At 33.6% G+C, this 22,997-nt stretch overlaps 1 protein-coding gene across 1 annotated transcript; it reads right to left on the bottom strand.

Annotated features, from left to right (window-relative positions):
- Window positions 1-647: 647 nt before the first annotated feature.
- On the bottom strand, window positions 648-22,913 carry LOC138315265 (TBC1 domain family member 20-like). Its single transcript, XM_069256153.1, has 9 exons — window positions 22,730-22,913; window positions 21,600-21,779; window positions 21,106-21,186; window positions 11,297-11,391; window positions 10,795-10,886; window positions 7,632-7,733; window positions 6,934-7,075; window positions 5,005-5,192; window positions 648-4,537 (listed from the first exon to the last, which is right to left on the bottom strand). The coding sequence occupies exons 1-9, from the start codon at window positions 22,797-22,799 to the stop codon at window positions 4,354-4,356; spliced, it is 1,134 nt and encodes a 377-aa protein (XP_069112254.1). The 5' UTR covers window positions 22,800-22,913; the 3' UTR covers window positions 648-4,353.
- Window positions 22,914-22,997: the final 84 nt, after the last annotated feature.

Below are 22,997 nucleotides of genomic sequence, written 5' to 3'. Positions count from 1 at the left end.
TACTTTATGAGATGTATAGCAGAAACAAACAATTATCAAAATTCAAGACAAATACCTGTCGGCCATCTTGTTCACAATCTCAGTCCCAAAATCAATATGCGTAACTAATGTGCTAGGGGAACCTGCACATGACATTTTAGACAGATCGCTTCAATACTGAGAAATAGCGGTAACAATATTTGATTATCAAATTCCAAAATGGCGGCCGTTCGGCCATCTTGTTCACTAACCTGTCCGAAAATGCAATACGCACAACTAGACCCCTAGGGGAACTGCACAAGAAATTTGAGACAGATCCCTTCAGTACATTCTGAAAAATAGCAGTAATAATCTTCGATTATCATAATATAAGCCGCCATCTTGCTCATCGATTGGTCCCAAACTGCAATAAGCAGAACTAAACCTGTAGGGAAACATTAAATTTGAATCAGATCCCTTCAGTACTTTCTGAGAAATAACGTTAACAAACTTCAACTATCAAAATCCAAGATGCAGCCTGTCGGCCATCTTGTTGACCAATTATGGGATGTGGTCATATTCTCTAGCTAATGTAACACAGTCCATGAGCGACATATCTGTATGATAAATGATTGTTCATCAGGTATATGTTTAGGATTATATAATTAATAATAAACATAACTATGAAATATAATCAATGACAGTTTTTATTGCACATGAAATATTACAACATTATAATGTTCCCATTTACTGGTCCAAAGCCAGAGTGTAACCACGCTTATGAAGCACATTTCACTTTGAATGATTATCATTTAATTAGTACCAGATAAATTTGGGAAAGTGCTGTGAATCAAGCTTCAAGCAAACATCATACATTTCAAAATTTTCAACAGAAAAAAACAACACTTTTCAATTACACTTGCTATTTTCTGGATATTCAAATAGGATCCAGAAATCTCTAGAAGACACCTCCTTCAGTTGTATATTAAAAACAATGGATGATTTTTATAAATATTTGAAATGTATCATCATTACATTTTAGCAGAATCCTTTTTCCTTCTATCCTCCTGTCTGTATCTCTGTCCTGCCATATAATCATAATATCATATTCTATTCTAATATCTAATGCATATTTTTTTTATCATAGGCCATCATTAAGTTTCATGTATCAAATACTTCTAAAAAAGTGACATAAAAAATAATCACAAGTTATGATCATTTTGTGTGATGAATGTATATTTATGCACCTATATGCAATGATACACTTTCAATTCAGATTCAAACTTTTTTCATTTTTTTTTGTCATATCAAAAGGCCCTAGATACTTATTAAAAGTGGCGCGATTTAACACTATAAATCTATGTCATGTAAATCTTTATGCTGACTTGTAGTAACCTGAAGAAAGATAATGAAAAATAATTCAATGTTACTAGTACATCACTGTCACCGGTATTATAAACAGATTCATCGTCATAGTTTAGTGGTATTCAGAGCCCTATTATCACTAACAAGAGAAATGCATACAATAGCTGAGGGAAAAAAAAGTAAAAAAAAATTTAAAAAAAAAAATCATCAGGTAGTTTGTGTTGATATTACTCTTAACTTATCTAAATCCATTATCTAAATCTATAACTACTTTATGATGTATTTAAATTGATTCCAAGATGTTTCACATGTCCATTAATACACAACATTTGCAGTAATGATACACAATAACAAATGTGATACATACTTTTAAGTTTAGTATGCTTTTGACAGGCTAGGCCTACAAGCTAGGGATATGTATTTGTCAATCAAAATTATTTCATCTATACTAAATCAGCATCACCAGTAATCTCTGTAAAATCTGAAATGATTGAAGTAGCAAAAGTGTAATAGATATTTTAATCAACAAACATAGCTATGAAAATTACAAAAGAAAAATATAACATAATATACTAGCCTTAGACATGATTTTGTTTTTTTAATTTGCCTACACATATGTATCCAGATGTCTGATTGTCTCCACTGCTTACCATAGTAATCCGTTCACCCCTTGAATTTCATTATGAACACTTTTAGTCTTTGGATTAGAAGAGTTCAAATGTGTCCTCAGGGTCAATGAGTTTAAAATAACTGTTTTCATTCAAACACAATTTTCAGAAATATATACTTTTGTCTATCGAAACACACATACATCACACAGTGACAAACTCCTTCCATCAAAGTACAAATGTTAAATAAGAATTATAGGCTAGGTAATGCTTGTAATTATGAATAAATTAATAAATATAGATTTTGCAATACAGACAGGATATACCTTATGAAACTGGTAATGCTTCATGAAAATGGCGAAAATGTTGCAATGGACAGCAATTAAATATGATGCTAAAATAAACAATGATATAATTATATATATATCATACACATATGATCATACATCTCATACTTCTTTCAATTCATGCCTTATACAAGCAAGTGCAATGAACAAATATTTCCACAAGAAACATAAATAAATAACACAGGAGTATTTTTATCAAAATATTCCTACATATCTAGATCAATATCCATGATTTTGTAAATCAGAGTTTGCAGTGTATAGAACAGTCTCCAATCAGGCATTATTTAGTCCTTTGATCATTCTATTCCCATATCCTTGGTACATGAAATTCTAATGGAACCTGTATGAATCTTTTCATTGACTATGAACCTAGTCCTGTACATATGTGTATGTTAACAAGGAATTACATTGTTTTATTATAATTTATGTACCCCCCGTATCATACATTTTCAGATACATCCACACAAATCTAACACATTATTTTGTATACATATTTTTGTAGAAACTGATTTGTTACAATAATATGTACATGTGTTTTCATTAATTTACATGTAGCCAAAAAACCCAGCTAATGTTACTTTTGTGAATGGTAATTGATAAAATGATAATATAATAAAGTGAGTGAGTTTGGATGTGTCATCAATCTGAACATGATCTTATGTTTTCAATCATCGAGATTCAAAAGCAATTCTTTAGTACAAAAAACTATTAACAATGGAGTTTCTCACCATGATCTTGGAACTGTATGATTATTTAGGAAAATGGGCTGTTCATGAAAATGAAAAAATAAAAATAAAAGCATGTATCAGCCTACATGAAATCCACTTAATTTAAGAAAATCACAAGAAATGGCACACACTAATAGTCATTACTTGCAAAAGAATAAAATATAACATGGTTTGGATGGCTTTGTCTGAGGTACCATCAACGTTACTTAAAGAGGTAACCATTTAAACATGGATAGCTGTTGGTGGTAGGAAAACGCTAGCTGTCAAAGTAAAAATCTAGGGAAAACTACCAACCAACACCCAATTAGTACCCATCTTGCAACTGCTCGAACTCACAGCTAATGGGTAATAGTAGTATATCTAATACCTTCACAACTGAGTTATTGGGACCCAAAAGTGGAAAGCAATTAAGGACAAGAATTTTGTAATTACATATTACAGAGTTACCTGCCCTTTGCGGGTAGGTATTTATTGTTACCTCATGTCTTTGTGAGAGTAACATGATATTTTTCAAAAAAAATAAAAAGAATGTAATTTGTTCTCACAAAGTAATGAGGTCACAATCGATACCTCCCCACATGGGAGATAACTCTGTAATATGTAAAAACGAAATATTATATACTCAAGCCTTTCTACCACTGACTGTAACCCAGAGAAGATTAAGCTATAGAAAAAGCCGTAATTAATCTGGAAGCTAGGGGATGGTAGCATAATATCAGACACTTTAAACACTTCTACTACTTACAGTAGTCTTATGCTCAGAAACACAACACATCATTTTGTAGATAAATCTATGTCAAAAATACAAGTATCACTAGGAACAATCTGAGCCTGCACCAATTCTAGATGACTTTTATTCATTTCTTCTTATCAAATGAATTTTGATATATCAAGGTAATTAAAGGACATTTCCTTTCTTATACCATTAAGACTTTTAACATATGTCTTTTAACAAAGTTTTAAATTTTTTCTCCGAGACACATATGTGTGTGTATCCCCTGGTAGCCAAATGTCATATTGTTCTAGACCTTTTGAGATTTGCCAAAAAATTAAGGTCATTTCAACGCTGATGTTGACAGTGGTACTATCATGATATATCAGGGGCTGTGTAAGCACATGACTTCCAAAAGATGACTCACAAAAAAAAGAAACAAATATTCAAAAACAATATTGCAAATAAAGTTCATAATCAAGCCCTTAATACTGGACTGAACATTGCTAGATAACAACTGACCTTGACGTAGGCCATGGACTATAACTTAACAACTTCACGAAATACAATAATATATTCTAGAAATCACAGGTTTAAAGTTAACAATCGTGAATAAAGTTCTATAACCATCCTCTTCACCACTCGCGTGCGGCCCACATGTTCCAGGCAGCAGACGACAGTAGAGCCACCACTACGAATGCTGTGACCCTAAAGTAACCACCTCCTACATCAGGGGCTAAGTAGCGCCAGAACCAGGAACCTTCTCCGCCTCTCCGTGTCGCATACTTCTGTATGGACTTCTTACCGGTAACAACCAACCTGTAGACACACAGGAGAAAACATATAAAGGGAGATAACTTGTACATTTCAATATTTTTCCCATAAGAAAATGTTAACTATTATCTATACATTGTTTATAAATACTGATTCCTTTTTTAAGAGACATCTTCCTACACACATGTAGTTATGGATGTAGTAATTTAAAGAAGCAATAATTTCTGCTTTCATTTCATTAAATTTGTACATGCTAATATATAATATAATTTAAAAGTTTTCTACCTTTATGCAGAATAAAGTTTCAGTCAGCAGGTTAAATTATGTACATAGTTAAAATAGTTTTTTGCTTTATTAACTAAATGACACCAATTTCACAAGAGGGTAATGAAACAATTTAAGCCAACTAACGATGAAGAGGGGAGATAACTCTGCATAATTAAGGGATTTATTGTATTGAATAGATAATTTTAGAGAGCAAAGGACATTTTCTTTGGTGGAAAGATACTTACGCTTTCCTCTTGTAGGATTTAATAGCTTCATTGGCAAGCTGAGTGGGCGGGTACTGGATAAACAGATCGCCTGCTTCCCTGATCAGAAGCTCAAACGGTAAATTGTTTGGAATCTTAGATAACAGTCCATGTAACACACACATATCACACTCACTGGACATAATCTCTTTCTCACGGTACAACACAATCTGCAACAAAAACAGAACCTCACTATTAAAACTGAATTCTCTTCACAGTACACTAGATTCTAGAACAACAAACCTGTCTTAATTCTCTATCAGTGATATTTTGTTCTGATATTTAATACTGTTTTTCAGCAGCCCTATTTCTTAGCTCATTTTGCTTTCTGATTGATTTTCAATTTAAAATAAGGTGTAAATGCCTTTATCATATCTAAAATAAAGGAGTAGATATGATAGGACCAGTATTTGGCCTTAATTTTTCAAACTCTGATCCCCATTAACTTCATATCAATAAATACTCTCATACTTGCCATTCATCAAAACATAATTTTTTATAACCATGTACACGAAGTGTCCCACCTATGACGTCATCAAATTGATGATGTTCCTCTTCTCGCCAAATTTTGCTAGAAATTCATCATCTTTAGGTTAGAAAAGGCTTGAAATGGATTTGGCTGCCACCTTGGAGCAACTTTACATTTTGCATGGATATGCGTAAATACACGATACACAACATGTGAAAATCTCTTTCTGCTCCACGAAGGCGGCCACATTCATTTTTAGAGAAAACCACTCAAAAAGTAAGGAGTTTTGTGAAAAATGGCGGGAAACTGCATGTTGATGACGTCATAGTGAACATAATTGGCACATGCGGGATATTTTCGAGATGTAATGTGTTAGCAAATGTTTTCAGCTGTTATATGGCAAAATATGTTGTTCTTTACTGGAGAATTAATTTTGAGGCCATATTCTAGTCTTAACGTACCTTCTCCTTTGACCTGACTCGGTAACATTTATATTTCATTTAAAGATGTTCCACCGCTGACAAATGATATTTTTTCATTATCAAAAACAGGAACAAACGAGTATTTTTCTTCAGTTACAAAAGTTACTTACTTTACACCATTACCACCATTGCAAAGTTTGAGCTTCTCATCTTACTCCAAGACAAAAATATGAAAAATAATTAATTGCATCCGAAAAAATTCTATGGCACTATGTCCTATATGAAATGAATTATTGATTGTGGATGCACCAAAAGCAAAATAAATTATCTCATATTATTTTTTGTGTTAATTAGACATATTCATACACGATTAAACACCAATTATTGTTCAATTGATGAGTATTGTTTATGCTCTGTCGGTGGAGCATCTTTAAGACACAGTAATTTCAGAATCATTATTTTTTAACAAACATAACTAGTAGTCTTTTATTGCAACATATTACAAATATTAATAAATGTATTCCAAGGCTAGTTGGTTGCTGAAAAGAAATTATTTCATTTAAATCTTTAATATATAAAATAGCTAAATTATTTAAACAAACTCATTTGCCTAAATATTTTAGGACACAGAACTAACATCATGTCCCCTTACACTTTTGTAATAAAAATCTACAACATTTGATTAGAATACATTTGGTTTGATTCATTCAACGCCTTCCCAACAATCAGGTAAGAGTTATTTATTGCACATGCCAAGTTTTGGACAAGGATGAAATAAAGTCAGTGTATACGTAGCTGGAGAAAAAAACCCAGACCAATGCCCAGTGGTCAGTAGCTGGCAACTGGCATGGCCCATGTGGGATTCCAACATGTGACCAACAGAGAGGTGAAAGGCTTGTGGCCATGGTAACCACTCGGTCACCATAGCTTACAATGCCCAATAAATGACTACTGACATAAGACTATACACATACATCCAATATGCTTGTAGCTATCTGAAAATAATAACAATATACTTACAACAGCTGCCAGGTATATGGGCATAAGAGGGTGACAGGCGATGAAGAAGTCATACAACCGCACAATGTGGCGTAGGTCATCTAGAACATGTCCGTACCATGTGATCAACCAGCTGAGACTGAATACGGAACCAACCTCCGACCTATTTACATAATAAATAGCTTATATTACCAAGTAAATAATATGACCTCTGACCTGTTAAAAAATGGTTACCTGATTATCTAAGCTAATGAGAATTTATTTTTCTGACAATATCCTAAAATAGCAGTAAGAAATTGGAACAAACAGGTCAATTGATAAATTGATCATAACAATTAGCATTTATTTGTACAATTAACACTTGCAAATAATTCAAATGAAGCAAATTTCTTAAGTTTTCTGTTGTTATAATATGCTTTACATGTAAGTATTAGAAAGTTTGATGATGCATGTATTATTAATAACAAATCATGAAGTCTAGATCTATAAAACATTAAGTTTATGGATGTAAATGTCAAAATCTAATTTCCAAAAAATCTGTTTACTCTACGTTATGTGGCAATAATTCATCAAATCAATCAGTATATATATAATATACTGGTACGACAGACACTCTGGTTTGTCAACCCAGACAGCAATATTCAGTAAAACGATCCTGAATCATGTGTTATACACCTGTGTGTGGTGACTTTATATTAGGTAACATATGTCTCACTTACTCCTCCATAAAGTCCCTCAGTTGTGGTTTAGACTTGCCCACTATAGGATACAGGTAGTTTAGTATGTGTTTGGTCCTGTCCATGTTGGAATCCATAAAGTCCCTGGAAAATAAATAACTATTGCTTAAAGAAGGGTAGACTGGCCACCAGACCCTAAGTTGTTGATAAGACTTTCTATTCATTCTATTCTATTCTATTCTCAGAGTTTTATAATAGATTATCTCCCCCAGTTTGATACTTAGGATCAGATCTGCATTTGAGACAAAAATAATCAAGCCAAATTTTAGGTATGGTTTTAATATTCTAGCAACTGGTACCAGTGGCCAGTCTCAAAAAAAGGTGCAATATATTGTTGCTGTCAGAACAGAATGTGCGTCTAAGATTGCTTTTATTTTGGGAGCTAATTACGACTATACAACACAAACTGGTGACTTCAACACCAATAATCGAAAATTAAAAAGAGAAACATTTGAAACAAGAGGCCAAAAGGGCCTTAACGGTCATCTGACTACCTTGGCAATAGTAAAATTAATTATATATGGTGTCACTTTGTCAGGACCATGTCAGGACAATGTCAGGATCATTTTCAATTTCTTTCACCAAATTTGATTTCAAACACGAGGCCCAAGGGCCTTAACATATGGGAAATTAATTAGATATAGTGCCATGGTAGCCATCTTCGATTTGGGATCAACCAGAGATGTAACAATACTTTGTCGGGACCATGTCAGGATCATTTTATGCAAGTTTCAGCCAAATCGCACCGGTAGAACTTGAGAAGAGGTTCAAAATGTGTTTTCAAGATGGCGGGTGTGGCGACCATCTTGGATTTCAGATCGACCCGAAAAATAACAACACTTTGTCAGGACTGTGTCAGGATCATTTCAGGCAAGAATCTGCCAAATCGCATTGGTAGAACTTGAGAAGAAGTTCAAAATGTGTTTTCAAGATGGCGGCTGTGGCGGCCATCTTGGATTTCAGATCGACCCGAAAAATAACAACACTTTGTCAGGACTATGTCAGGATCATTTCATGTAAGTTTCAGCTAAATCACACCAGTAGAACTTGAGAAGAAGTTCAAAATGTCTTTTCAAGATGGCAGCTGTGGCGGCCATCTTGGATTGTGGATCAACCCGAAAAATAACAACACTTTGTCGACCATGTCAGGATCATTTCAAGTAAGTTTCAGCCAAATCGCACTGGCAGAACTTGAGAAGAAGATCAAAATGTGTTTTCAAGATGGTGGCTGTGGCGGTCATCTTGGATTTCGGATCCACCCGAAATATAACAACACTTTGTCGGGACCATGTCAGGATCATTTCATGTAAGTTTCAGCTAAATCATACCGGTAGAAGAAGTTCAAAATGTGTTTTCAAGATGGCGGCTGTGGCGGCCATCTTGGACTTCAGAACTACCCAAAAAATAACAACACTTTGTTGGGATTTTGTAAGGATCATTTCATGTAAGTTTCAGCTAAATCGCACCGGTAGAACTTGAGAAGAAGTTCAAAATATGAAATGTTTACACACACGGCGGACGGCGCACGACGACGGACGAAACATGACGATTATAGGTCATCCTGACCCGAAGGGTCAGATGACCTTATAAGACAAGAGGCCCATGGGCCTTAACGGTCATCTGACTCATGGCACAAAACAACAAAGTCACAGTATAAAGTATACGTATTGGTTAACGATTGATATAAACAATACAAGGAACTCCTTAGTTGAATATGTTAAGTTTCTGAAATAGGTAAATGTCATTTGTTGAACAAACTTGGCCCTTCATCCATATATGGTTGTAACCCATTCAAGGATTAATATAAGGAGGAGTCAGATTTTAAAGCCAAATTTCAACAAAGCTCCCATTTTGGACCTCCGCCGTACTATCCCCATGGTTCTTAGCTCTGCGGTCCTTTATAAAATATGATTGTCCTTACCTAAAGTTCCTCCTTCTGAATCAATTAAAACCCCTATAGACCATTTTCATTGAGATCGGAGACCGAAGCCTAAAACAGGAAGTGTGCCAGCGGCCATCTTGGAATACCAAAATCTTTACGAAAATGTTTGCATGTTGTTCGGCATCAATTAAAACCCCTATAGACCAATTTTCATTGAGATCGGAGACCGAAGCCTAAAACAGGAAGTGTGCCAGCTAAAATTAAGAAAATTTGCCCTTTTTGGGTTCCACCCCTCAGCCCCTAGGGGTCGGACCAGACTCATTTATATAAAATATGATTGTCCATCCCAAATGATGTTTCACACCAAATATGGATGAAATTCATCCAAGGATGAAGGAGGAGTAGGATTTTAAAGCTAAAATTAAGAAAATTTCCCCATTTGGGCCCCTACCCTCAGCCCCTAGGGGTCGGACCAGGCTCATTTATATAAAATATGATTGTCCTTCCCCAATGATGTTTTATACCAAATACAGATGAAATCCATCCAAGGATGAAGGAGGAGTAGTATTTTAAAGCTAAAAATAACCTTTTTGGTGCCCCATCCCTCAGCCCCTAGGGGTCGGACCAGGCTCGTTTATATAAAATATGATTGTCCGTCCCTAATGATGTTTCACCCCAAATATGGATGAAATCCATCCAAGGATGAAGGAGGAGAAGGATTTTAAAGCTAAAATTAAGAAAATTTCCCCATTTGGGGCCCCACCTCTCAGCCCCTAGGGGTAGGACCAGGCTCATCTATATAAAATATGATTTCCTTCCCCAATGATATTTTACACCAAATATAGAAGAAATCCTTCCAAGGATGAAGGAGGAGTAGGATTTTAATGCTAAAATTAAGAAAATTTGCCCTTTTAGGGCCCTGCCCCTCTGCCCCTCTGCCCCAAGGGGTTGGACCTATCTCATTTATATAAAATATGATTGTCCTTCCCCAAGGATGTTTCACACCAAATATGGATGTAATTCACTCAAGGGTTTAGGAGGAGTAGGCTAAACATATCAATAGTTTTACGCACGATGCACGGCAGACGGCGCACGACGACAACGAAACACGATGACAATAGGTCATCCTGACCTTTGGTCAGATGACCTAATAAAATGGGGATGATTATGGTGAGTTAAGAGTTAATCATAGCAAATATATTAGATTTTAAATTCAAAACATGTTGTTAAGCAATTTATAGCAAAGGTGTTATAATTAGAGACCTTAGATGGTTCACAGATAGCCATTCCATGAGGGCAAACGCTACGTCTTCTCCAGTAACCAGTAGAAATGTTACACAGATGTCATGGTAACCCTGTCAACAGTAGAATTATCATCAAAACCACATCAGAAAATTTTGTCATTAACACCAATGTCAAGTTTAGAATTTTTCTTTGAACTAGAACATTATCAGGATGATCTATAAAAATACATTTGTATTACTTATCAACATTAATTGGTGTTTTTTCATACTTTTTAATTAATATGATATTAATTGGTGTTTTTTTTCATACTTATCAACATGATAATAATTGGTGTATTTTTCAAATTTTGCATAATTAATTGGTACTTTTCTCTTTCTTGTTTTTAAGTATGACTGGGAATATTTTTCAAAGAAAGTGTTTTAATATGGTTTAACCCATTCACCCCTGAGGACTAATATAGACTCTTCTATTTCAAAGACTCGAATAATCCATTTTGAAATCTCAGGGGTGAAGCACTAACCTGATAATAATGTAGCTCTGGGTGTTTGACCAGTACTCTCATAATGAGGTCTACCAGTTTATCCTGTAATGACATCCGATGTTCCTCCTCCATACCTATAAATAGAACAATATACATTTAAATATCTAGTTTATCCTAGAGTGACATCAGATGTTCCTCCTCCATACCTATAAATAGAACGTACAATTAAATATCTAGTTTATCCTGGAGTGACATCAGATGTTCCTCCTCAATACCTATAAATAGAACAATATACATTTAAATATCTAGTTTATCCTAGAGTGACATCCGATGTTCCTCCTCCATACCTATAAATAGAACAACATACAATTAATTATCTAGTTTATCTTGTAGTGACATCAGATGTTCCTCCTCCATACCTATGAATAGAACAATATAATTTAAATATCTAGTTTATCCTAGAGTGACATCCGATGTTCCTCCTCCATACCTATAAATAGAACAACGTACAATTAAATATCTAGTTTATCTTGTAGTGACATCAGATGTTCCTCCTCCATACCTATAAATAGAACAACATACAATTAATTATCTAGTTTATCTTGTAGTGACATCAGATGTTCCTCCTCCATACCTATAAATAGAACAATATAATTTAAATATCTAGTTTATCCTAGAGTGACATCCGATGTTCCTCCTCAATACCTATAAATAGAACAACGTACATTTAAATATCTAGTTTATCCTGTAGTGACATCAGATGTTCCTCCCCCATATCTATAAATAGAACAACGCACATTTAAACATCTAGTTTATCCTGTAATGACATCCGATGATCCTCCTCCATATCTATAAACAGAACAACGTACATTTAAATATCTAGTTTATCCTGTAGTGACATCAGAATTTCCTCCTCCATACCTATAAATAGAACAATATACATTTAAATATCTAGTTTATCTTGTAGTGACATCAGATGTTCCTCCTCCATACCTATAAATAGAACAATGTAATTTAAATATCTAGTTTATCCTGTAATGACATCCGATGTTCCTCCTCAATACCTATAAATAGAACAACGTACATTTAAATATCTAGTTTATCCTGTAGTGACATCAGATGTTCCTCCCCCATATCTATAAATAGAACAACGCACATTTAAACATCTAGTTTATCCTGTAATGACATCCGATGATCCTCCTCCATATCTATAAACAGAACAACGTACATTTAAATATCTAGTTTATCCTGTAGTGACATCAGATGTTCCTCCTCCATACCTATAAATAGAACAATGTAATTTAAATATCTAGTTTATCCTGTAATGACATCTGATGTTCCTCCTCAAAACCTATAAATAGAACAATATACATTTAAATATCTAGTTTATCCTGTAATGACATCCGATGTTCCTCCTCAATACCTATAAATAGAACAATATACATTTAAATATCTGGTTTATCCTGTAATGACATCCGATGTTCCTCCTCCATACCTATAAATAGAACAATGTAATTTAAATATCTAGTTTATCCTGTAATGACATCCGATGTTCCTCCTCAATACCTATAAATAGAACAATATACATTTAAATATCTGGTTTATCCTGTAATGACATCCGATGTTCCTCCTCCATACCTATAAATAGAACAACGTAATTTAAATATCTAGTTTATCCTGTAATGACATCCGATGTTCCTCCTCCATACCTATAAATAGAACAACGTAATTTAAATATCTAGTTTATCCTGTAATGACATCCGATGTTCCTCCTCCATACCTATAAATAGAACAACATACATTTAAATATCTAGTTTATCCTGTAATGACATCCGATGTTCCTCCTCCATACCTATTAATAGAACAACATACATTTAAAAATATAGTTTATCTTGTAATGACATCTGATGTTCCTCTTCCAAACCTAGAAAGAACAACAACTATTTGGGTACATTTATATAGATTATCATGCAGACAGAACTCTTACTTAGAGTAGATGTAGCTACTGTTGTAGCGGAAAAGATATCACCGTCTGACTGACTTTTCCATCGATGGTCTGTCTTACCTGATTTGGTTTCCCATACCTTTGTAGAGGGAACTTGCAGTAACGGAAACATCAGTCAGAAGGTGATGTCTTTTCCACTACAACAATAGCTAATTATAATTAGATGCAACCTAGCAAAACTTATATGAGTGGTAAATAATCAAACTTCGTACTTTAAACCAACTTTAATTTCTTTTGAGGCTACTAAAAATTCAAATTGAATGCTTGAACTGACCTTCAACATAATTTCATTTGAATTGTTCCAATTACATGTAAGTGCAAGAAATAAAAGACAGTTGATCTTAATTTCTATTTGTTGAATTTTGTTGATTTGAGGAAATTTAAAGCTTGAGTTGTGGAAAATTTCATGTTAGAAATCACATGTTTTCAGCCCAAAATCAATTAAGACAAAATCCTGCATGTCATTTGCAATCACAGTTAAAATAATTCATTAAAGACATTGAAAAATTGGGGCACCTCTGAAAGTTCTCTTTATAAACAAAATCCTCCTCTATGAGTAAAATGGAAAGATTTACAGCCATATTATGACATCCTGTGGAATTGTGCGCAATATTTCATTAAATATCTTTAACATTATAATTATTTATTTAATATACCCCTAGCTGGTATGTATACTAAAGTAAAGGTAGCAATTATCATCTTATACTGAGAACAAGAAAGGGTAAGAGGTGGTACTATCTATAAAGAAGGTGTATAAAATATACTTTCATTTTTCAGCAGTAACGTACTTGAGAGATCTGGTCAAAAGCCAATGAACTTTACCTGGTGCCTTAATAGAGAACTAAAATAACAACCATGTTAAATACATTGAATACGTATTTATCAAGGTATATAAACTGAATAAGGCCATAGACTGACCAGTTCAGTAACAAGTCAAGGATGGATGTCCAGTTATATGATGTTGTCTCAAGGTCATTGAATCCATGTACTGATAACCGCGAATCCATGTACTGATAACCGCTCACCGTATAATTACATGACCAGGGACTGGCAAAGAATCTAGTCCATTCAGGAAATCATTTATAAATTCAAATCTTAATAAGATAAGGATTTAACTCATATTCTCTCACTTACTAAGTATTTAATTCAAGGACAGATAGATAAAGGTGTTTACACCATAGATTATGTGAACAGGAAACAATGGTATGGCAAACCCTCTGGTTAACAGACGAGCTACCTGTCAGTGGTTAGCAGACGTGCTGCAGACCATTCACATGAATCATCAATTACAGCTTGGTATATTGGAGCATTTTGATGTATACACATTACATGATAACTGTCCATTTTCATTTAATCAAAGTTTCAAAATATATCATCCCAACAGAAAACATGTAATTAAGTACATACTCCGGTATATAGTATTTAGTAATTAGTCAAAAAATTGATGGGGTTAACGTTACATTAAAATGAAGAAATTTGATCACATTAAAAGGATATAAATATATCTGTTATTAACTGTACTAGTCTTCAACTTACTTATCAAGTTAGTTATACATGTATATAAACTCTTACTTTATCTGTGAATACTTTCATCACAAAATTTGTTTTCATTAATATTACAACTTCACATGGTATCTACAACATAGCATGTGGAGAAAAGTCTTCAACCTACAGCCAGAACAGAACAAGTGCTTAATCAAACAGTCTAAAACTCACTCTATGGTTTTGTTTTGTTTAAAAACTTCATGAAATGCAAAATGTCGTTTTGAAAGGCCTGCCAGTTATGTCAATATATCATGAAAATGTGTGACTAGTTCATGAGTGTTTTGGGAGGCTGTGGTATAACTATGTTATATCCATACTTTAATATTAAAAAAACAACAGCTCCTAAGAATTTACTTTTCCTCCTCGTAAATTTTGAAAATCTGTCATTTGCACACCCTGAATTTCAAATTTTATTTGAGCACAGAAAAATATGTGAAAGATTTTACGGTATGTACTTTATATTTAAAGTGCTATCTCACTGAATCATTTGAGTCATTGATAGATGTTTATGGAATGTTTTAACAGAAAGATCACATGGATTCTTTGTTTTAATTTATCAGAGGTGAATGATTTTAATGGTAGAATGTTTGAAGACTAATTAATGGACTACTCATTGAATATATATGTTAACATACAGTTATTTAAATATTGCTAATGTCAATATATCATGAAAATGTGTGACTAGTTCATGAGTGTTTTGGGAGGCTGTGGTATAACTATGTTATATCCATACTTTAATATTAAAAAAACAACAGCTCCTAAGAATTTACTTTTCCTCCTCGTAAATTTGAAAATCTGTCATTTGCACACCCTGAATTTCAAATTTTATTTGAGCACAGAAAAATATGTGAAAGATTTTACGGTATGTACTTTATATTTAAAGTGCTATCTCACTGAATCATTTGAGTCATTGATAGATGTTTATGGAATGTTTTAACAGAAAGATCACATGGATTCTTTGTTTTAATTTATCAGAGGTGAATGATTTTAATGGTAGAATGTTTGAAGACTAATTAATGGACTACTCATTGAATATATATGTTAACATACAGTTATTTAAATATTGCTAATTAAGGTATAAATATATCGATACGTTTATCAAACTGATATCTATGCTATACATGTAAGATTTTCCTTAATATGGTCTGGCCTTACCATATACATCTGTTTTTTAGTGTTAATATCGTGGGATATTTTATTAGATTTAAATGTAATACAATGTATATATAGCTATCTTTTTCCTAAAAAGAATTATTTCATCGTGTTATAAGCCTTCATAATCAAATAGACTAATATCTTTTAAAGCTACATACCTAAACCAAAACGGTTTTTAATTCTTAAAGTAGGAATGTAAAATGAGATTGATAATTTTGTAGAATCACAAAAAGTTGTTAGTCCTTATATTATTACCCTTTATACTACACTCATCATCACCTATCACCTTCTGAATAATTTAATTCAAAAAAATGTTAATTTTCGTCTTAAATTTCAGTTTTTGGCCACATTGTCCTATTGTACTTCACATTCATTGACTATGCACTTTGTCAGACGGCAAAAGCAGCAAAATTTATATTTATTATTAACGTAGATTACACAGAGAATCATGCATTGTCTTTGTGTTGTACACATCATCATTGATACCAATTTTCTTACATATGATTGTTTTTAAGAAACTTTTTTTTTTCCGGAAAAATAGTGTAAAATATTTCCTATTGTTTAGGGACAGAACAACCAAAAAAGGTGAAGGACATATCTGGAAGATGTTTGCCACAAACCAGTCTAAAGACTGAACTTAACCTCAAGTGAAGGCTATTGTTTGGCAGTTTTCCAGATGTCCAACCCATCACACACCCAGAGTCAAGGTCAAACAGCTGGGATTCAAAACAACAAACTTGAATCAAGGTCTCAATCCATAATGATAGACTGATTTTTAAATCACATTATCTTTACCAAGGTATAAGACTGTACTTTCAAATCTTATCAAAAGAGTATTTACTGTAATACAGCCAAATTCAGCTGACGAAAATGTACAGGGAAAAGACCAAATGGGAAGGCAATTGCAGCCCAGTGCATCATGACCTTTTTGTACTTGGTATGATGTTCATTGTTCAACTGAACTTCTTAATGCTAATTTCATATTTGCATAATTACAATTAATGCATGTACTGACTTAATAAAGATAAATACCAGTTAATTATCCATTATCATTTTAGGATATCATAGACTCTGTAGTGCATGCTGAGGGTGCGTATATAGTAAGTGCATGTGGAATATGTATAATATGGGTTTCAATGGAGAGTCTGGGGTACGTGTTTTGGGAATGCAAATAAAAATGCCAATGTCTCCTTGTGATAGTGTGTCAAACTGTAATTTATTTCCTTCTGTGACTACTGCAGCAGTTAAATAGATTTGTCACAACTGTAGAGCACTTTTATCAGTATTACATGTAAACTGATGAAAGTAATTTTTGATAAAAACTTTGTGGTTGTTAAATGTGTTTTATACTAATCAAAACTGTCTTTCCTTTCTTTTTTAAAATATTGGTTAATGTACTGTTTAATGTATTTTGCTAAACCTGCCTATATTATTAGACTTTTTTTCTTTTGTTTGCCTAATATATAAACTATACATCAGGCAAAAAAAAAGCCGAATAATATAGGCAGGTTTAGCGGGCTATAAGTATAATGCTTCCCTAATAATAAATCGAAACATATAATGCATGCATGTTCCTTTTATTTCAAAATAATTCTACATATACATGTCTCTGTACACGACATCCATGTTCGGTTTCTAGAGGTGATCGATTTTGTGAAGGTTCGGTTTTGGGAAGTTACACTGTGTATATATATACAGATCAAGGAGACATGATGATGAAATCTACTTTGATACTTTGTCTGGATTGTTATAACTTCTTTATCTTCACTGTCTACATACCCACCAGTATTACATTTCTGATTTTTATTTTATGACACATGGACAGACAGTCCTATGAGTGCATGGTCTCATTCATGAACAAATTTATCTATAACATGATTCTTACCACATAGTGCTCACCTGGTAAGTCACACTTATCACACAAGATTTCAACATATTTTTCAAAAATGTACGTCACCGACAAAAATGCTTGAAAATATAGTCCAAATGTATCCTGTAACCTTGTAATTATGTAACATAGTATGATAACTTACTTTGGATTATATTTCAGGTGATCTGTCAGATATGTAAAATAGGGAATGCAATTAATGCAAGACATCATCTTTGCACCTTTCGTTAATCAGAAAAATTACAAATTTTAAAATTACATACTATGAAGTTCAATGTGCATTATTCATGATATTGATGCAAAATGTGGTAGCTGATCATGAGGTACAATGTATACAGGAGGGCATGAATACAATGTCCATCTAGGAGACATGATGATACTGTGTTTGGATTGTTATAACGTCTTTATCTTCACTGTCTACATTCCTGTTACATTTCTAATGTATCACACATGGGCAGACAGTCCTGAGAGTGTTCTCATGAGTGAACTTATCTAGAACATGATCTTCACCACATATATATAGTGCTCACATAGGTTATGATCTGTCAAAGACAAAATAAGGAATATAATGCAATCGATGTCAGTTATGGTCTATACACCTTTGAAAAATTAGTAAAAGAATCATTTTAGAACTACAGTAACTAATTATAACCGTATTCTTCCCATGCCAAGATCTCCAGTTCTAATCATAATTTTTGGATGAGTGGGTAATTTTTTTTAAAAAGAGGGGGTACAACTCGGACTTTTGTGAGAAGCCAAAACATCACAGAGATATGTAAGAAACAGAGATATATCAGAAAAAATAATATGGTTATTGCATAAAGTAATTATATATACATGTATATATAATCAATGACAAACCAGCAATTGTGCGACTATCTATCTGGAACAAGAGCACAGTTGATGCAGACTGGAAGTCTTCTGATTTTATCCTATTTCCTTTGATTTTATTTCTGGACGTAAGCTCTCATAATGATTGCGTTGCATTATGTAAATATTTGTACGTATAATCAGTTCCTGTTCATTCCATTTTTAGAGGTAATTGACAAATTTTAATGGGTATTTTTCTCATGTACGCATCTTAACTGGAGCACTGCTATAGCGGCAATAAATCGCCTCTACTCTAGAAATAAATGTTAGGATTTTATGAAGGACCCTGTGACCTTATAATAAATATAAAGGTCAATGCCAATTACTCAACAAACTTGGTATCTTCCACCTCAGCATGCTCTAGTCTAGTGTATAGCTACTATGTATACCATGAGTCATGACCTTGAGCCTCTTGCATTAAAATTTGCGATTTGAAAGATCAAGGTTGATCATGCTTTTTATCTTGTTCAATGAATGAAAGATAAAAGAGAAATAAATTTGAGACTTTATCAGGGTTTATAATCAGGTTTAATATTAGTAACATGTTGGTTTTAAAAATCAAGGGTAATTGTTTACAAAACTTTCCTTTCGATTTCTATGCATTATAACCTACAAAAAATCAAAAGACCATAAAATAGAGTACTTTTAGAATAAGTTACAATTATTGACCTTGTATATTACATGCATGCACACGTAACTGCACTAAAGTAGGTGTAAGTATTGATATATAGAAACAACCTTCAGTCTGATCACCAAATATGGACCTTTCAGTCTAGACACATCAGACCAGTAGTTTATCTAGTGTCTGATAACACCATGTATCATCCCGCTACTTCCTAAAGTGCAAATTATACAATTATGGCCCTTTTATTAGTTCACCAGGCAGATGACGACATTACTGAGTACAAGAGGTGGATACCGGGGAAAATAACATAAATTATTTTCTAGTAAGTCTAATCAGAATTGATATACTCATACAGAGCATCCAGTTAAATTTGAAGTTTTTGCAATTTCAGAAGTCGCATCTAACATGATCAATTTAGGCTCAATTTAAATAGCCAAAATAAAGGCAAACTTCAACCAAACCTTTTTTCTTAATCGGGGCAGGGCTGCTATCAATGTACAACCAATTAAAAAAATCTATCAGTATTTTTGTATTATTCTAAATTAAACAAGGTACGGTACTGTGCTACATCATGAACATAAAAGGAAAAAGTCACAAATTTTACACCTTAAACGAACACATTCTGGAGCAAGTAAAAAACAATCCATATCTTGGTCTTACTGTTTCGGACGATTTGAAATGGGACACTCATATAACAAAAATAGCAAAAAAAGCTAGCTCCACATTAGGCTTTCTAAAACGGAACCTGAAACACTGCCCAACTACGTGCAAAAAAATAGCATATATTTCACTGGTGCGCTCCATCCTTGAGTATGGTGCAATAATTTGGGACCCTTATATCAAAAAAGACATTGACAAACTTGAAAGAATACAAAGACTAGCAGCCAGATTCATTTCCAATGACTACAAGACCAGGGAGGAAGGATGCGTTACAAGAATGCTAGAGGATCTGAAACTACCATCACTTCAGATCAGACGTGAACAACAGAGACTGACCTTCCTATATAAAGTGGTGGAGGGGATGCTACCATCAATACCCCCAGATCAGTACTTAACAAAACAACGACCCAAAAGAAACATCAAAGCTAAGTATTACGAAAATCACATCACCACAAATTTTGTTGAAAAAAATGTCACCAGAAATTCAAAACCCCTCACGGTACCGACACACAACTGTGAGCAATACAGGAATTCCTTCTTTGTGCGTACAGTCATTGACTGGAACCACTTAGAGGAAAAGGTAGTATGTGCCCCAACATTGGAGGCTTTTAAACATGCCCTGTAAGATCCTCTCTCTACCGTTGTGTTAAAACCGGAAACAGGTTCTACAACGTATCATATATAGATATAGATACTGGAGTAATATGGGTTTGAGATTGATGAGATTCAGCTATGTAACCAGCTGTATACATCTCTGTTCATTTTAGAAATCTTTTTATCGGCTATCAATTTTGGATGCAAGACATTACCTGCAAAGGTGAAGTACTGTAGATGGCTTGAGCTCGGGCTCTTTTTGTTTTAAAACCTATTCACAGCCAAGGACATGTCTGGATCAGTGGGTGGCGGAAAAAGGCCGGAGTATCCAGAGAAAAAACCACATTAACCCTTATATGGTCAGTACCCAGTAAAAAACCAAGTGGGGGTTAGTGTTAATAATATGTCAAGTACATCTTCATAACTTGCACACTGCCAACAGACCCAGGTCCCCTCAGTCATTATCAAAACTTGTATTATCAAATCTTGCAAAAAGGGAGACTTACCCGGTGGAAATCTTTTTAATGTTCTATTAACATCCAGTACAACTTGATTGTAGTCTCTGTGGCCATGCAGTATTTCTATATCTGTAATAAATGGTACATATAATTTAATACATGTATATTCCATTGCAACTCTCAATAATACAATAAAAATCCCTAAAACATTTTATCAAATTAACAAAAATTGAAAATATAATAATATGCATCAGTATTTTTTATCTGCACGTTGATCAAATTAATTTAAAAGTAAAGTATGAAAATCTTACCCTAAATCAAACTACAAATAATTACAACAAGTCTGACCAGAAGTCAGTCTTCACTTGAATTGTAGTCTTTTGTTGAAAATAAACTAGCTGGGATGAGCCCTATTGACCTGGTATTAAACACATCAAAGCATCTTTTCAGAATTCAAAGGTCTAGTACATTCAGAATTTCAGATCATATAGACCTTCAGGAACCAAATCTATACAATTCTTGAAATAGGTACCTTAACTCACCTGGTTTTGGTGTAATGTTATCCACATCTACACCTAGAAGTTTAGGCCAGGCCTGCTTACGGATATCGTCACTAAGAAGTCCTCCCCACATGATGGCAAGGTTCTTGAGTTGCCTGGTATCAACAGGGCTGGCATCCATAGCTTTTTGGATAAGCTTGATTTTGTGTCGCCTGTTGAAACCTATTAAAAAAATTAGATGATAAATTTGGATATAAATACATAGGGCCTACATGTAAAATCTTAATTCATTATAGATCAATTCAGTCAACCTGAAATTTTTATTTTAGTTTTTGGAAAATAAAGGATTTTGAAAAAATGTGTTTGAATCTGTCATTCTGTGTCAATATATCAATAATCAAATTCTATACTATTAAACTTACAATGCACAAAATGAGACACTTTTCATTTACATGTATATATTGTCAAACTTAAGTTTCTCATTATTGTAATCTAGTATCATTGGATTAAACCGAAGTTTCAGTTATGAACAGAAATGTGGTTCAATAAAATATGAAATTTATAATGTATACAACAATATTTGCTACGTAAAAATAATTTGGGAACTTTATGATAGGTCTACTATTTTTTTCTAATGACAATCCCATCCACACCCCTTAGAAAGAAATGATAATCGAGTTGATTTTAGGGGAGTGGCTTATTACCAAATGATACTGTTAACATGCATGTAGATTGATGTTGCCCCATAAGTGTGATTCGATTGATCAGCACTTATATTAATTCTGAAGAGGTCGCAGATATAAGCCCAATAGCAACAAACGGTTCAAGTATGATTCAGATTAAGTTCATACATTACTAAATGGCTCTGCAGATAAAATATTTTGGTCGATTTTGATATGATTAAATTAAAATATGTAAATATATTTCGCAAGTCAGCTGAATGATCATACAAATGTATTTACATTTAAAAAAAATCTTATTGTGATTGTTACAGTTACTGATTTCTGGGTATGATCACATACCAGTAGGCCTACGTGTCCTGTTCTTTACATTTATGATAGGATTGTGTATGTGGCCAGCTGGCCAAGTGCTTCTGACTTTGTTCGTTTTAGTCGTGAGTAACTCAGGTTGTGATTTACATTCACTGATTTGATGATTGCTATATATCTTACTTTTGCATCCATCGTCTTCGGTCTTTTTATCAACATCATGTTTGGTGTCGGTGCTATCTAACGTACCCATACCAGTAGTGAGAGTTCAACATATCTGATAACAATATGGTTCATTTAGCTTCATGTGTTCATACTTTTTTCTGAATCGTTTACGTTGTAGGATATGGCTTCGGTAGCAGACGGTTCGTCGCTTATATCCATAAAAATAATAAAGCCGACACATTTTCTTTATGGGATCTTATACTCTATTCGTTCATAACATGAATTT

Source organism: Argopecten irradians, chromosome 2 (genome assembly GCF_041381155.1).
Source record: "Argopecten irradians isolate NY chromosome 2, Ai_NY, whole genome shotgun sequence".
Lineage (NCBI taxonomy): Eukaryota > Metazoa > Mollusca > Bivalvia > Pectinida > Pectinidae > Argopecten > Argopecten irradians.
Note: the sequence above shows the minus strand (reverse complement) of the source record. Positions and strands in the feature narration are given on the sequence as shown.

Coding starts and splice junctions, on each gene's coding strand:
- LOC138315265 (XM_069256153.1), bottom strand. CDS start 22,799: ATGGGTACGTTAGATAGCACCGACACCAAACATGATGTTGATAAAAAG. Junction 21,780..22,729: donor CGAAGACGATGGATGCAAAA/GTAAGATATATA, acceptor TTTTTTTAATAG/GTTTCAACAGGCGACACAAA. Junction 5,193..6,933: donor CCATATACCTGGCAGCTGTT/GTAAGTATATTG, acceptor TTTTTGTTGCAG/ATTGTGTTGTACCGTGAGAA.